At 42.3% G+C, this 14,623-nt stretch overlaps 2 protein-coding genes across 4 annotated transcripts in view; one reads left to right on the plus strand and one right to left on the minus strand.

The window, feature by feature from the left end:
* Positions 1-893: 893 nt before the first annotated feature.
* tdp1 (tyrosyl-DNA phosphodiesterase 1) lies at positions 894-9,676 on the minus strand. Its single transcript, XM_034873270.1, has 16 exons — positions 9,595-9,676; positions 8,534-9,121; positions 8,186-8,229; positions 7,706-7,761; positions 7,208-7,304; positions 7,045-7,079; positions 6,363-6,455; positions 6,006-6,176; positions 5,851-5,929; positions 5,259-5,435; positions 4,523-4,571; positions 4,242-4,308; positions 3,633-3,740; positions 2,838-2,940; positions 2,650-2,752; positions 894-1,143 (listed from the first exon to the last, which is right to left on the minus strand). Exons 2-16 carry the CDS (start codon positions 9,117-9,119, stop codon positions 1,070-1,072), a joined length of 1,842 nt encoding a protein of 613 aa, XP_034729161.1. The 5' UTR covers positions 9,120-9,121; positions 9,595-9,676; the 3' UTR covers positions 894-1,069.
* eprs1 (glutamyl-prolyl-tRNA synthetase 1) overlaps positions 8,699-14,623 on the plus strand; it is a 38,432-nt gene continuing 32,507 nt past the window's right edge. Inside the window, exons 1-11 of one of the 3 annotated variants that reach the window (XM_034873036.1) lie at positions 8,699-8,707; positions 10,110-10,169; positions 11,812-11,896; positions 11,991-12,090; positions 12,198-12,354; positions 12,454-12,590; positions 12,855-12,949; positions 13,051-13,177; positions 13,296-13,488; positions 13,636-13,807; positions 13,953-14,186. In XM_034873036.1, coding sequence (XP_034728927.1) covers positions 10,127-10,169; positions 11,812-11,896; positions 11,991-12,090; positions 12,198-12,354; positions 12,454-12,590; positions 12,855-12,949; positions 13,051-13,177; positions 13,296-13,488; positions 13,636-13,807; positions 13,953-14,186 — 1,343 coding nt within the window. In that variant the 5' untranslated portion in view covers positions 8,699-8,707; positions 10,110-10,126. Of the gene's footprint in view, positions 8,708-9,989; positions 10,170-11,811; positions 11,897-11,990; positions 12,091-12,197; positions 12,355-12,453; positions 12,591-12,854; positions 12,950-13,050; positions 13,178-13,295; positions 13,489-13,635; positions 13,808-13,952; positions 14,187-14,623 lie in introns of those variants that run through there. The other 2 variants (XR_004656826.1, XM_034873154.1) reach the window with 2 other exon arrangements.

Below are 14,623 nucleotides of genomic sequence, written 5' to 3' on the forward strand. Positions count from 1 at the left end.
ATATATGTACATATATATATATATATATATATATATATGTACATATGTATATACATATATTTGTAGATATATAGATATATAGATTTATTATGAACCAGACAGAGGTGGGCCCAGTATGGCTCCTGACATCTGAGTAATCGGACCCCCCAGGTCACAGTTTCTTCATGTAGTGACATGAAACATTCTCACCAATTTCAGCCCTTACCCAGAATGCCACTGACAGTGGGAATAGAAGGTCCCTTCAGTGTGTGTGACCTTAGATCAGTGACACTTGTGCTCGTTACACAGATCCCTGCTGGTTTGCCTTCTACATGTCGAATAAGTGACAAAGGACCACCTGGGAGACCACGCAGTAGGAATCTAATAATCACCGTGGTAGGTTAGGAAACCTGCAGCGCTGTATGGAAGGACGAGTTAGGTAGCAAACTATTAACAGACTATACCCGGTGTTGGCACGTCCTGTTTGTTTTAAAAAGTTGTGTTCTGTATTTATTAAAATCAGTTTTTAATCCATGATGAAAACATGATTTTCAGCTTACCGTTTAATATTTTTAGAACATGCTGTATAGCAATTATGATTTGGAAGAAATGGTCTGTTTTTGCATGATATCAGGTTTACTCAGCTGAATGTGCTGCAGTAATCCAAAATATGGTCCCAGCGGACCTCTGGACACATTAAAGACACATTTGACACTGGTGATAATTTGTTGACCTACTGCCCTGTGTGTCTAAAGAATCAAAAAATGAATTAAAGAATCACTCTACGTTATGATGCTAAACATTAATCTGAGTGAGAATTTAAAATAATGGAATTAACCCAACCTAATGACATATCTTTTTTTCACATTTAAATCCTGTTGCAACATTGACACAAACTTTATATCACAACTAGACAATGATAACATTATTTTATTTATTGGTAGAAAACATGTGAGTCTACAGGGCGGTATAAAAATAAAAAAATAAATGTTAGTGACAATTAACACCTAGATATAGTACTGACAATAGTAATAGAGAGGTATGTACAGTGTGTGTGTGTGTGTGTGTGTGTGTGTGTGTGTGTGTTTTGTTAGGAGGGAACCCAGATGTTGCCGTGTGTGTCAGGAGCCTGGCTGTACGGAATGTTCCAGATCCAAGGCTGATCTGAAAACACAGAAAGAAAAAATGTCAGTAAAATTAAATGCAAATACATGGTTTGATAAACAGAAAGGACATTACATTGGACAAACGGCAGCGTTAACGCCTGCTGCAGTGTCTTTGTCCACTGTCTAAGTAAATGCCCCACTCTAGGAAGAATACCTTAGCAGTAGCTCATAGATCCTACCAATGTTAGCTCTACTGATCTGCCAGGAAGAAACTGGATTGGATGGCTCTCGCTTCAGAAATAATCTATATGGTGAGAATGTTTATTTCTAGAATATTTTACTAGAATATTTTAACAAGATACGGCTTAGTGACACTCAAACCCTGTCTTAACTGGAGCCAAGAAATAGAATGACTTATAACGACACAAATGAGCTTAGCAGACAACTAGTGACCATGAGATTCACAGTACAGCTGCTTTTCAGCTTCTCTGGAGACATCCCTTTGGAAACCTGCAGTGAAGTACTGCAGTGAAGTACTTTAAATTCATTCAACCTCATTGGTAGAATTATTACAATGTGCTTACTGCTACTACTATTACTGCTGAACACAACCTATGATAAAGGGCCAACTTGGCAGAGTTGTCCTCCGATATGTCAATTCCAAATGAACACTTTCTGATGATGATGATGATATAGATGATGATGGTGATATAGATGATGATGATGATGATGATGATAAAGAATTTTGTTAAAATTTGCTATTTATTTGCAAACTACATTTTGAACCCAGCAAAGGGAGAGTGTCTGTTAACGTTTTGGGTGTTATTGCTGATCTAGTCAGATTTACTTTGTTTAATTTATTTTTTTAATGACTATTGCTTTAAATTAGGGAATCCAAAAACATATAAGCCACATATATACACATATATACATCCATAATGATACAAGTAAAACATATCCCTATGAATAATAAGCCACAACTCCTTGGACATGTTTCAGTTTTACACAACACAGGAGAGAATATTTACCACAAAAGCCACAACCTGAACACAAAACACAGTTTAGTTGACAGATCAGCTTTTAGGACAAATACTAATGTTTTTTAGAATAAGTCAATGTGTTTTTTAAACCTCAATACAACTATGGTTTTAGTATCTACTCTTTTACCTAAATGTCACTACATGTCACTCTGAAATCAGACAAAAACCTACAACAACTGTAAAATGTTTGTACTAGCATTTCCAAGATACATTAGTACAAACAGCACAGACTATGTGGTACTTTAACCAGGTTACACCTGGGAGGACCCGATCTAAACTGCTGGTTAGAGGGAGAGACCCTCACGCACGCACGCACACACACACACACACACACACACACACACACACACACACACACACACACACACACACACACACACACACACACACACACACACACACACACACACACACACACACACACACACACACACACACACACACACACACACACACACACACACACACACACACACACACACACACACACACACACACACACACACACACACACGCTTCTGTACCTTCAGGAGAGTAGCATGTGGGGGGGAGGTCAAATGGCACTGGGAAACCAGCGGAGGAGGAAGCAGGAAACGAATCTTTGTGCAGAGGGAATGTCTTCATGTTCTGGAAGGAGACAACCATCACACCACACATTATTCTAATGCCAGCTCTGTTGTTCTGCTGCTGTTTGTCCATGTGTTGTTCTTACAAAGGCAGCGGGCACGTAGAGGACTCCCAGCTCGTATGAGCGGACCATCACCTGACTGTTGTTCTTCTCCAGTGCACCCCACGCTGCTTTGGACAGGTTGGCACTGAACACACACACATACACACATCATCTTTAATGTAAATAAGAAAGGATCATCTACATGTATTTTCAGTGGGATGGGATCTGATCTGGGATCTGATCTGGGATCTGATCTGGGATCTGATCTGGGATCTGATCTGTTGAACACAGTGCTGCTGCCCAAAATAATTGGCATGGACAGTGTTAGCAGCTGGCAGATTGATGAGAAACACATGCACGTTTTATTATTGATTATGTATTACTTCTAACACACAATATATTGCTAGTTACTTAAGAGGAGGGCATTCAATTACAGAAGTCTGACTTGAATAATAAAAAACAAGAATGTAGAGTATGAGTGACAATTTAGTGAAATTAATTATTGAAATTATTTTGACGTAAAACACAACAAAATAGATTTCTTGTTTTGGCTAAGGAGTTACCACACCAGTTCCAGCAGTTCGTAACATGGCAGAGATAAGAAACAAAATCAAATGTACAAATTAAGACACAAATAATTTAATCTGTTGCTGGCTCTGTAGGAAACTACTGGAACTGTTGGGTCCTTGTGGAGTCTGGAGTGTGGTCTAGACCTGCTCTATCTGTAAAGTGTCTTGAGATAACTCTTTTTGTGATTTGATACTATAAATAAAACTGAACTGAATTGAACTACAAAAGCTAGTGCACGCATACACACACACACATACAAACACACACCTTGTGACGAGGAACCAGGCAAGCTGAGTGAAATCTGGTGATGTCCTCATATATGTCTTGATGTGGGGCATGGCATGACTTCTTCCTGTTGCATTGGCCTTCCAACGGCTACACACACACACACACACACACACACACACACACACACACACACACACACACACACACACAATCTGTTGAATTACACTTTAAGGAACAATAAACATAGCCGTCTGTACTAAACTGTGACTCTGTAATGTTAGATTGGCATAACCAACATAGCTTTCATCGTCCATGAGGATTTTACTGACATAATTGTTTTAACTAGTTTAATACCTTTCATTTTACTTACATGAGTTTTTAAATATTATACTGTATATTCATACATTTGTTGGCCAAACAAATAGAAATGTATTATTATTATTTTTATGCAGGTCATTACCAAGATGAATCCATCTTGTCCCATCATTTCTGAACAAATTTCAAATGTAACTTATGCAATATGAGTATTACAAAAAAGAAAAAGGAAGCCATCATGGGTTAGGCTAACAGAGGTGATGTAACACAGAAGTACCAGTGAACCCTTTCGTTACATGATGACTGTGTTTGGATTCGTACGAGTGGACTTACTGGAAGAAGGAGTGGAGCCAGAGTTGTTTCTGAGCCGTCTGGATGCTGTAGGGCAGAGAGCCGCCCGCTGGAGGACAGAAGAGACAAACTATACGTCACAACCAAATACACGCAGTCACTCAACGATCAAATCCCCGATCAGTCAAGCAATCAGTCGCACATTAAACACAAACACAACTAAGCAAAAGTGATCATGCTGTGACCAAAATGTAACTGCATTTAGTAACGGCTGTGACACATGACATAATAACAAATTCAATTCCCAAAAACCCATTACTGACCTGGATAGCCTTCTAAACTGGTCCTCACATCATCCACTGATGGATACACCTGTAAAAACGACTTGTTTTAGAAATTCATAACTTTATCATCTTAAAGTTAAGCTATGTCATTTTAACTACACCGTGGCAGAGCCTTGCATTTACAGGATAAGGGTTAATGCCAAGTTCAGCACAAATAGAGAAAACTCAGTAAACTGCCTGGCAGTTCCAAGGTTTTATTGCCAATGCATTCAACGTTGTACATGTGCAAGGAAGAATGTTTTTTTTCTTCAAAAGTTAACAAGGAATCAGTCAGTAGTGCCAAAAGCATTCAACTAAGCATTATTGTGTCTGAAACACTTTACACATTGTTTTTAGGCAATCCAATGTCCTGCAGGGGCAAACATGTAACCTCAAAGTGACTGTTCCATCACCCTAATGTCTTTTGTATTGTTTTGTCCAATCTTTTTTCAAAGCATTAGAACGCTACATCACAAAGTTTTTCTGCGATGGGTAACGTACTTTTTTGAAAGAGCACTACCCACTGAGTAATTGTACCAATCAATTTTGGTGCTTGTGTCCACGTGTGAACGTTTACCCTAAGAAATGGCCCATTATCTGCTCCACTAAGAGACCAGGGCCACGTTCAGCCCCGACAAAACGTAGCAACATGTTCTTTTAACTGAAACGGGGAAACCGTGCACACCGTTTCGAGATTGAACGTGCACCACATCAAGTTTGTGTTGGAGGAACATACCAAGTACATGGGGGGGTCTGAGCGAAGAGAGGATTTCCCCAGCGTGGTCATCGTGCGCTGAAATTCCCCTTTTAACCATTTGGTCTTATCCAGTCCCATGGAGCCGATGCTGGAGAACTGGCCAATCACAGGCCACTCTTCCTCCCCGGCCACTGGGTCAGTGTGGTCGTACAACAGCTAATAAAAGAAGAAGAAGAGAAGAAAGAGATCCCCGTTATAGAATACTGGGAATTTCACAATTCTCTTTTACATGTTGTCATTGCCTTGTGAAAACACCTTTTTTTTGGGGGGGGGGGGGGGGGGGGGGGAATGCCTTTAAGTGATATGAGCAGTGTTGCTAAACAATCAGCCATGCTGCATTCAAGAGAAGAATACTTGTGTTTGCCCATTTTAGACCACCTACTACGGACAGTTTGATCTGTGCACTACTGATGACCATTTAAGTCTAAAAGTTGATTTTCACATTGCATCGAAATAAACTCAAACCATGACTATGAAAGGTAAGGAAATGCATATTTTAAAAATGTTTTTAAAATTTGCAGACAGACCACCTCTTCTTGTTGTGACTTAAAGACAGCGGAGATGTCTGTACCTTCCTCAGCCTCAGGTGGCCCCAGCGCTTCATGTCTGAGCCAACATATCTCCCGGGGGTTGAGCCGACCAAATAAACCCTGATAACAGAAGCCAGAGTTACTCGCTATGCACATTTTAGATTTACTTATAACTGAGTTACATGTTGGGGTTTACCTGGTCTCTGACAGGTCGTGCTCTTTGATTCGTTGGATCCACTCCTCGAGTTCTGGTGCGCGGTATGCTGCCAGGTATTCCAGCAGGTCCCTCTTGAAGAAGGTCGGAGACTCACCTGCGCTCTCGCTGCTGCCCTTTGGTAACCGTGGAAACAAGGGGCTCATCCACATTCTGGTTAATAAAAAACATATTTAGGGGAATTCCCAACCTTATTCCCAGATACAGTGCAACAAAGACACTTTCTCAAGTTGGACTATCTCTTCTTCCAACTGGCTATCCAGATGATGTGTACGGCCTCAAAACATTTCCATGGATAAATAAAGGTTTAAAAAAATTACCTATAGCAGACCAACTCACCCTTGTGTTTTCTGGTACCAGTCAGCTCTGATGAGGTTGGAGGTCAGAATGATGACTCTGAAGCCTTCCTCATACCACAACAACATCATCTTCCTGCACAAAGACACACAATGTTCTGCTTAACATGTCAACAACAACACAGTTCACTGCAAGACCTTTCCTGTCAGGAATGTAAATCACCTCCTGCCAAATGGAAATACATGCATTTTATTATTGTTATTTCATTGCCTAAAATGTGCAAAGGCTGCTGTGAAAAGGGTGCTGGGCTCGACAAATCTACAAATGGTGTTATGATGTCTAGTGGTCATAATATCTAGAAAGATATTTGGACTTCTTTAGCCCCGATAAAGCAGGTTATTATTTTGTTTTTGTCCAACTAGCTTAAATTTGAAACCCATGTGTAACAAGATACAGTATATGGTTGTTGGTGAGACATTTCATTTAAAACCACACACTTCAACTTTATGTTACTGCTGAAGGAAGGGTCAGTGGATCACCAGAGTGTAAAGATTAATCTTTTTTACAGACATTAATTGTCTGTACACAATGTCATGGGCACTCAGGCTGGACAAAGTTCTGGACCTTGCAATCCGAAAAAGCTGCAACAACGTCCCAAACTGATCTGGGATGTGTGTACCAAACACAAACCGGTGTGATACCAGGCAGGAAAAGAAGTGCTTACGTGTGGTGAGTTCCAAAAGCAATATCCAGTTTGGCCTGTCAAGGAAAGTCCCACACGTTAGTCTCATTAACAGCAAAACACTTCTACTCCACAGATACGTCTTCATAATATCAGCCAAACTGCACTTCAGAGAAAGGCTGTCAGGGTGGTGCTGAACATGTACCTGGCAGAAGCGAATATGTGGAAAAGGCTGAGCCTGCTGCACCAGCCGGGCCTTGGCCTCCCGCTTATCTCCATGGACGATCAGAACTGGACAATCCCTGTGAACACAAGCCAAAAACCAAATGTTCACACAGGGCAAGCTTCCCCGGATTGTCACCAGCATCACTACGTTCCTCCTCTTGCATGTACTTGTATTTGTCATTATTGGAGAGATACATCTGTTACAGCAATTATTCATTTTAATGCCATTTCCCCTATAATTAAATGTGTAGTGTATCCCCTTCGTTTAGTAACACAAACCTGTTACAAGAGAGCTGGTTAGAGAATTTTCTGATTTTCTCCAGTTTATTTATGAGAAAATGTTACCATATTACACAGGCCATAATACAATAGAGGGTGCTGCCATCGTATAACGTGGACATGAGCAGATTACTACTAATAACAACATTTTTTTGATTTGGATTTAATGTGATGGTAGCAAAGAAGAAGTAGAACTTACCTAAACTCTGGTGGGAACTGCTTTACCATCCAGGCAATATCAAAGCAGTAGTTAAACTATAAGAAAGAGAGTATACCTGTATTAATAGACCCAATCCCCTCCAACCCTGGTGGGTAGACGTATACCCGAGTCAATATATTATCAAATAGTCCATATCTCATTAGATGCGACATAGCGAGTAACTCTGTGAATATGAAGAAATGTATGTATCATCAGTAAACCTTTGGTTTGATCCAGATCAATTGTAAGATCGGACTACGTGATCTGATCTTGTTCGGAATCCCTCTTTTGCTTTTGAAAAACCCATTTCCAAGATTTGATCCTAAATCCCACTGGATTACTTTTGAAACACCGGGCCCTAGAGACCAGGGGTAGCTGTACAATATGTCTCAGCAGTCCATCCAGTTGCATATTTTAGTCTGTGACACCGACAGACGACATTCCCATGCTGCTAAAACAACAACACCGGACATTACTGACCTGAGCAGACTCTTTCAGGGTCCCAAATAATGGAGAGAGAATGTCTAGATGAAAGAAAAACTAAAGATTACTGGATATAGCAGAATGGTTAGAAGAACTGGTAGCTGAACTCAGATCTACGTATGAGATCACTCTGGTGCCCTCTCGTAACAACGTCATAACAAAAAGGGACAAAGTATTACCAAAGGGACCTGAAGCAACCAAACAGGCAAGGTGAATGAATGAATGATGTCGGACACAATGCTCGTCCGGGATTTTAACTTGCAACCTTCTTATCAAAAGCATCACTTTATAGTTATAATAACGAAACTGTCTGCACAAAATGTCATTTCATCAAACTCTTCTCACCTCTGATGTGCAGGGCTCCGCTGTTGTACTTCCTGTCCAGGCCTGTGACTTTGTTGAGGTAAAACCTGTAGGTCTCATTTAGACAAGGAGTACTGGACTCAAAGAAGTCCTCTGGCTCGTCGATGTAGTAGAGCCGGCCGTGGGGACTGGGAGGACGCTCGTTCTCCACCTTTGGTTTCTTTGTTTTAGGGATGGGAGGTGACCTCTTCGGTAAGTTACTGCGGCTCTTCCCCTTCGAGTCTCCATCTCCATCATCATCATCACTATCTGAGAGAGCCCAGCCTGGGCCGTCCGACACCTCTTTCTTCCGCTTCCCAGCCAATGACGGACTGCTTTCATACTTCACTGGATTTAACTGGTGCGCTGCTGCTAACTGTCTTGCCTCAGAGCCAATAATAAGTGAGGACACAGGGGGGTTTGCTGGTTCTGGTTTGGGGCTGGGAGGAGAGCCAGATAGAGGGGAGCTGTGACTGGATACAGCGGGACGGTGGGCTTTAGATGAACTAGTCCCAGAAAGAGGAAGGTCCTCATCATCATCATCGCTGCTGGAGATGGTCCACTTGCCATGTTGACTGTCCTGAGTCATGCCTGACCAGAAACACAGTGAAGTAAAGGGTGTTACCAGGCCCAGCACCAGCAGCAGTAATCTGCCCCCCTTTGAGTGATAGGACATGTAGGCTTTCCACCAACAAGCTGGTGATCTGAACTGTTAGAATCGGAAGTCAGTAGAAACTAAAGGACAGTTTGGAACTAAAAACAGTGTGACAGGATGAGAGCATCTGGGTGCATCTAGGCTACAGTGCAGAGTCAATAACAGGGATCTTTGGGTTTATCAAATAGGTCAACATTAACAACATGCGTAAGCATAGTAACATTAAAACATGCTTAGACGAAATGGTAAAAAAAGATGCGCAAAATATGATGCATATTGTACAGTTAAAGAGTATCACAGTAAACAAAATGAGACAATGGAAGTCCTGCAGTTTTCAAATGATACGATGATGACATCATAATGAGCGGATATAATGTAACATAACGACCACGCGTGGTCTTTGCTTTACCGAGTCAGAGTAGAGATCAGCCGCGGAGGTAGACGAGGGGGGACGAAGAGTCTCTCAGCGATCCGCAGATCCCCGCTAACAGCGCCGCAGGTGCATGAGGAACACTGGTCCGGGTCGAAACTCATTTTCCTTCCTTTCTTGTCGTTCCGCTACCACGGGAAACAAACATAGACTGGACAGTGTAGACTGTATATATTTATTAATATTAACGGTCTTTATAACATAAGAGCTTTGGCTGTGTGTGTGTGTGTGTGTGTGTGTGTGTGTGTGTGTGTGTGTGTGTGTGTGTGTGTGTGTGTGTGTGTCTGTGCGTGTGTGTTTGTGTGTGTGTTCATTCTCCTGGTGTAGGGGGCAGTATTGCACCAATAAGCTGTTGGACAGCTGTAATAAAACGAAAGAAGTTGTGTCTCGGGTCCTCATGCTGTGTTGCTGTAGTATCGCTGGGGTGCTAGCTTGGTGTGAAGAGCAGTCTTGGCTGTCTGCTTATTACAGCTGCTGTAGGGCTTCATAAACAGTGGAAAGATTTGACAGGATGGCCTTAAAGCTCACCATCAACACAAGCAGCCCGCCTCTAGGTGAGTTGCAGCCGGCCGACCCCTGAATAAAGCCTTCTTCTCTGAGTCGTGTGTATGCACCTAGTGACAACTGGCTAGCTAGTTCGCTAGCTACGTGTCACCCTAACAAGAGACAGTTTGAAACTCTTACCCTGTAATGCTTATTTGTGTGTAATACAAATATAGATAGCTGTGTCCAAGAAATCAGGATTTAGTTGATGCGGAAGACATGAAGACATTACAATTAAAGCCCATTAAAAGTGATGTTTTGTTTTAACGTTAATTGGGTCAATATTGTTTTATGGAAACAATCTGAACTGAACAACGGATGTCTCAACTCAAAAAAACAGAAAAAGCTACGAAACAGCCAAGTTTGTTATTTATGAATTACAATTGGTATGACTCTATGTCCGTATAAGTTCAAATGAGGCGTGTATGGAGCTAGCTAGCTAGCTAGTCCAATACAAATAGCTAGTCAGCTAGCTAAAGACTAGCTAACATGTTATCGTGGCACACCAAACCTCAACATGTGAACAGTTCGTTAAATTGTCTTTTTAATGACAGCAGCTACATCTTATATCTCTCAAATTTCACAGTCGGCTGCCTATAAATATTGCTCCATTATATTCAAAAATCGTTATTCATCATGCACACTGACATTGACAAATCATAGCTACATGCACATTATTGATAAGTTGACACGCTGGCAAGAGCTAGCTAACCCAGGTTAGCTCAGCTAGGTGGTTTAGAGACGCATACAGTGTTGCTATAATGTATCAATACCTTGACGAATTTTATCAATATGTGACACATATTACATTATGTGTTAAATACAGTCGGGGCAAAGCTCTTTAAGTGTAGTGTGTCAATGCTATGTACTTTGGCAAGCTAATTTATTGACTAGCTTTCTTTGACAGCAGCTAAACAGCGCTGTGTGCGGTGGCAGTGAACACAGCGGGCTGATGCAAGCATGCTGAAATGTGGAGTGCTGGATGGGGAGTGCATACTTTTGCACTCTTATAGGAATCGGTTTCATTTTGTCAACACCAGCAGCACTGTTCCTGGAAAGTGGAATACTAGGCACCTTTAGTCAGTGGTTGGGGAGGTGCCACGCTCAGTTTTCCTCTGTAAAGATAGCAGACAAAAAGTAACCATCTCTGAATCTCTACCATCAGACCATATGATTGACTGTTAAGATGAAAGTGTATAACATTTGACATGTTAGGGTTTTGTAACCTTTTTCAATGTTAATGTAAAGCTCCTAGTGAGTTGTCAATGCAGAAAGAACCCCAGGTTATTTTGGCTGTGCTTCAAGTTGATTTGCAAGTTAGCCCAATCTTTTTCTTTTACCTGTATTGATATTACGTCCATGACACTGAAATTTGTATGCAAAGCCAAAGTCACATTGCAGTGAGTATGTTTTTGCATGGCCAGTAAAACTGGTTCTCAAACCAAAATGTCTGTAAAGATTGCCAGTCAAACAGGTCATGGTTGTTCTGCACACACCTTTTGTAGGAGAGGCTGGCCGTTTTTAAGAATCTAAAGCAAGTTCAGTTGCCCTTGACTTGAATCCATTAACTCAAGCTGTGTTAGGCTGTTAAACCATGTTTACCCAGATTCACAATTAGCCCTTACAAACTGATTTTTCTCCTCTGTTTTGCAGGAGCGCTTCTGACAGCAGAGCATGTGAAGGACAGTGTGCAGGTAGTAGTGGAGGAAGGCAAAGACACCCGGCTTCTCGTCTCAGAGTAGGCCACGTCATTATTTTATCAAATTACCTAATGAGCAATTTTAGTGTTTTTATTGGTAATAAATCATCCGTGTGCTCTTTCCTTCCTTCAGCGCAATCCAGTTCAATGATGCAAACTCCATCAGTCGGTACTTGGCCCGGGTGGCTCCCGCTCTGGGCCTCTATGGAGCCAACCTGATGGAGCAGACTGAGGTGTGTGTGTGTGTGTGTGTGTGTGTGTGTGTGTGTGTTTGTTGGAACTGTTCTGTTCTCTTTGGTGTTCTAATTTACTTATTTGAAATACTATTTGGTATCTTCAGGTCGACCACTGGTTGGAGTTCAGTGCTCGGCATCTGTGTGCTCAGTCTGCTCACAGCGTAGCTCTGGGTGACTTGGATAAGGCTCTTTCCCTGCGGACCTTCCTGGTTGGTCATGCCCTCACCCTGGCTGACCTCTCTGTCTGGGCTGCCCTCAAAGGTCAGTGTCATCCAGAATGTACCAGTCTGGATCTCTGCCATTTTGTTTATTTCAGTGTGGAAGTACACAGGTGAAACCGTTGTGGTTGTCTTCCCGCAGGTCATAAGGAATGGCCAATCCAGGGCAAATCCTTCTCCCATGTCAATCGCTGGTTCTCTTTCCTGAGCTCGCAGGTTCCCTTCACTGCTGTATGCAAAAAGTATGCCAGTAAGAATGCTCCAATAAGCATATCCAACGTAAGTGTATTGTAGGACATTAACAAGTAATTTGTGTTGTCCTGTATAGAAACTGAATTGATAATCCCTATGTACTAAAACACTTCTCAGTCTTCACAGATTCAGTGGTTAAGTAATATATTTGGGCTCAGTTAATTCAAAATAACAGTTTGACCTTGCCAGAGCTCGCTTTGGTGGAAATAAAAGTCTATTAGAACAACTAGCCTACTAAACAAATGCAGCGGTCCTGTTTTATTCCTGACTGGTTGTGTTCGTAATCGGCAGTCGGATGAGAAGAAGCAAGATGTTGGCAAGTTTGTGGATTTGCCAGGAGCTGAGATGGGCAAGGTGGTGGTTCGATTCCCTCCTGAGGCCAGTGGGTAAGGCTTGAACTGGAATTTAGGATTAGTTCTGATTTTTATATATGGTCATTTAGTACCTTCACTTAACAGGGAGTATTTCTCTCTCTCTCTGTGGCCAGATACCTGCATATCGGCCATGCCAAGGCTGCTCTTCTCAACCAGCACTACCAGGTCACATTTAAAGGCAAGCTCATCATGCGCTTCGACGACACCAACCCTGAGAAGGAAAAGGAGGACTTTGAGAAGGTAAAATACTCGGATCATTCCATACTACCAGTAAGAAACCAGAAAAGTACTGTGTTTTCATTATTAACATAAAAAACTGTCAAATAATGTCTTTATCAAATTGCTTCTTGCTTCTCAGGTGATCCTGGAAGATGTTTCCATGCTCCAGATCCATCCAGACCAGTTCACGTACACCAGCGACCATTTTGCCACCATAATGCAATTTGCTGAACAGCTGCTTGCCGAGGGCAAGGCCTACATCGACAACACACCTCCTGAGCAGATGAAGCAGGAGAGAGAGCAGCGCACCGAGTCCAAATGCAGAAATAACTGTACGCCTGGGGAAACATGTCATGTTTAACAATCGCAGTGAATGTTAAAGCTACAGTGCAAATGTCAGAATTTTCTGAAACTACAATAAGCAAGCTCTCTCTCTCTCTCTCTCTCTCTCTCTCTCCCTCCCTCCCTCATCCCTGTAGCGGTGGAGCAGAACATGAAGATGTGGGCGGAGATGAAAGCTGGGACAGAGAGCGGTCAGACCTGCTGCATGAGGGCCAAGATAGACATGAACTCAAACAACGGCTGCATGAGAGACCCCACCCTCTACCGCTGCAAAACCACTCCACACCCTCGCACTGGAAACACCCACAAGTACTTCATTTAAATAACATCAAGGAATTCACAAAACTAGATTATTAGTCTTGATGTATAACTAAAAATTATTAAAGCAATAACATCTGTAGTATTTGCACCAAACATTGGACATAATAAAATGCCCCTCCCCCCTTTCTTCCAGAGTCTACCCAACATACGACTTTGCCTGTCCAATCGTGGACAGTCTGGAGGGTGTGACCCATGCTCTCAGGACTACTGAGTACCACGATCGTGACGAGCAGTTCTACTGGATCATCGAGGCTCTGGGCCTGAGGAAGCCCCACATCTGGGAGTATGCTCGACTCAACCTCAACAACACAGTGCTGTCCAAGAGGAAGCTCACCTGGTTTGTCAACCAGGGATACGTCGATGGATGGTAGGTGTAGTCTGATAGATCTGGCAACTGATGCTGATTAATGTGAATTAAGCGTCTATATCTTCTACTCCTTCTTTGTGGTCCCTCACAACCAGAGCATGTGACCAGAGTGGAGCGGTGAGAATGTCTGCTCACAGAGCTGTTTGCTTCATCCGCTCCCCCACTCCTGGGCGCACCAGGCTGCTACTCCTAGTATCGCTTGGCTCTCAACTCGGATTTCTCCCCAATTCACTCAAATCGCTTACTTGCTCCAAAAAAATAAAAAATAAAGCTGTGTCATAATCTGAACAGTATCAACCCTCTCTTCGTGCTGCTACCTCCACCAGATGACACTTGCAGCATGGAGAGCAAGGGCGGGGGGCTGTTTATCTGCATGTTCTGTTTTGCAGTAGCACAGAGACAGGCTCGGGCATTCTTCGAACTCATAGTGTGAGCTG

This window comes from Etheostoma cragini, chromosome 1 (genome assembly GCF_013103735.1).
Source record: "Etheostoma cragini isolate CJK2018 chromosome 1, CSU_Ecrag_1.0, whole genome shotgun sequence".
Lineage (NCBI taxonomy): Eukaryota > Metazoa > Chordata > Actinopteri > Perciformes > Percidae > Etheostoma > Etheostoma cragini.

Excerpts from the sequence above, each read along its gene's own strand:
- tdp1 (XM_034873270.1), bottom strand. The coding sequence starts at position 9,119 with ATGACTCAGGACAGTCAACATGGCAAGTGGACCATCTCCAGCAGCGAT. Across the intron at positions 7,080-7,207 it reads CACATATTCGCTTCTGCCAG|GCCAAACTGGATATTGCTTT; the intron begins GTACATGTTCAG and ends TTTCCTTGACAG. Across the intron at positions 4,309-4,522 it reads CAGTTTAGAAGGCTATCCAG|CGGGCGGCTCTCTGCCCTAC; the intron begins GTCAGTAATGGG and ends TCTGTCCTCCAG.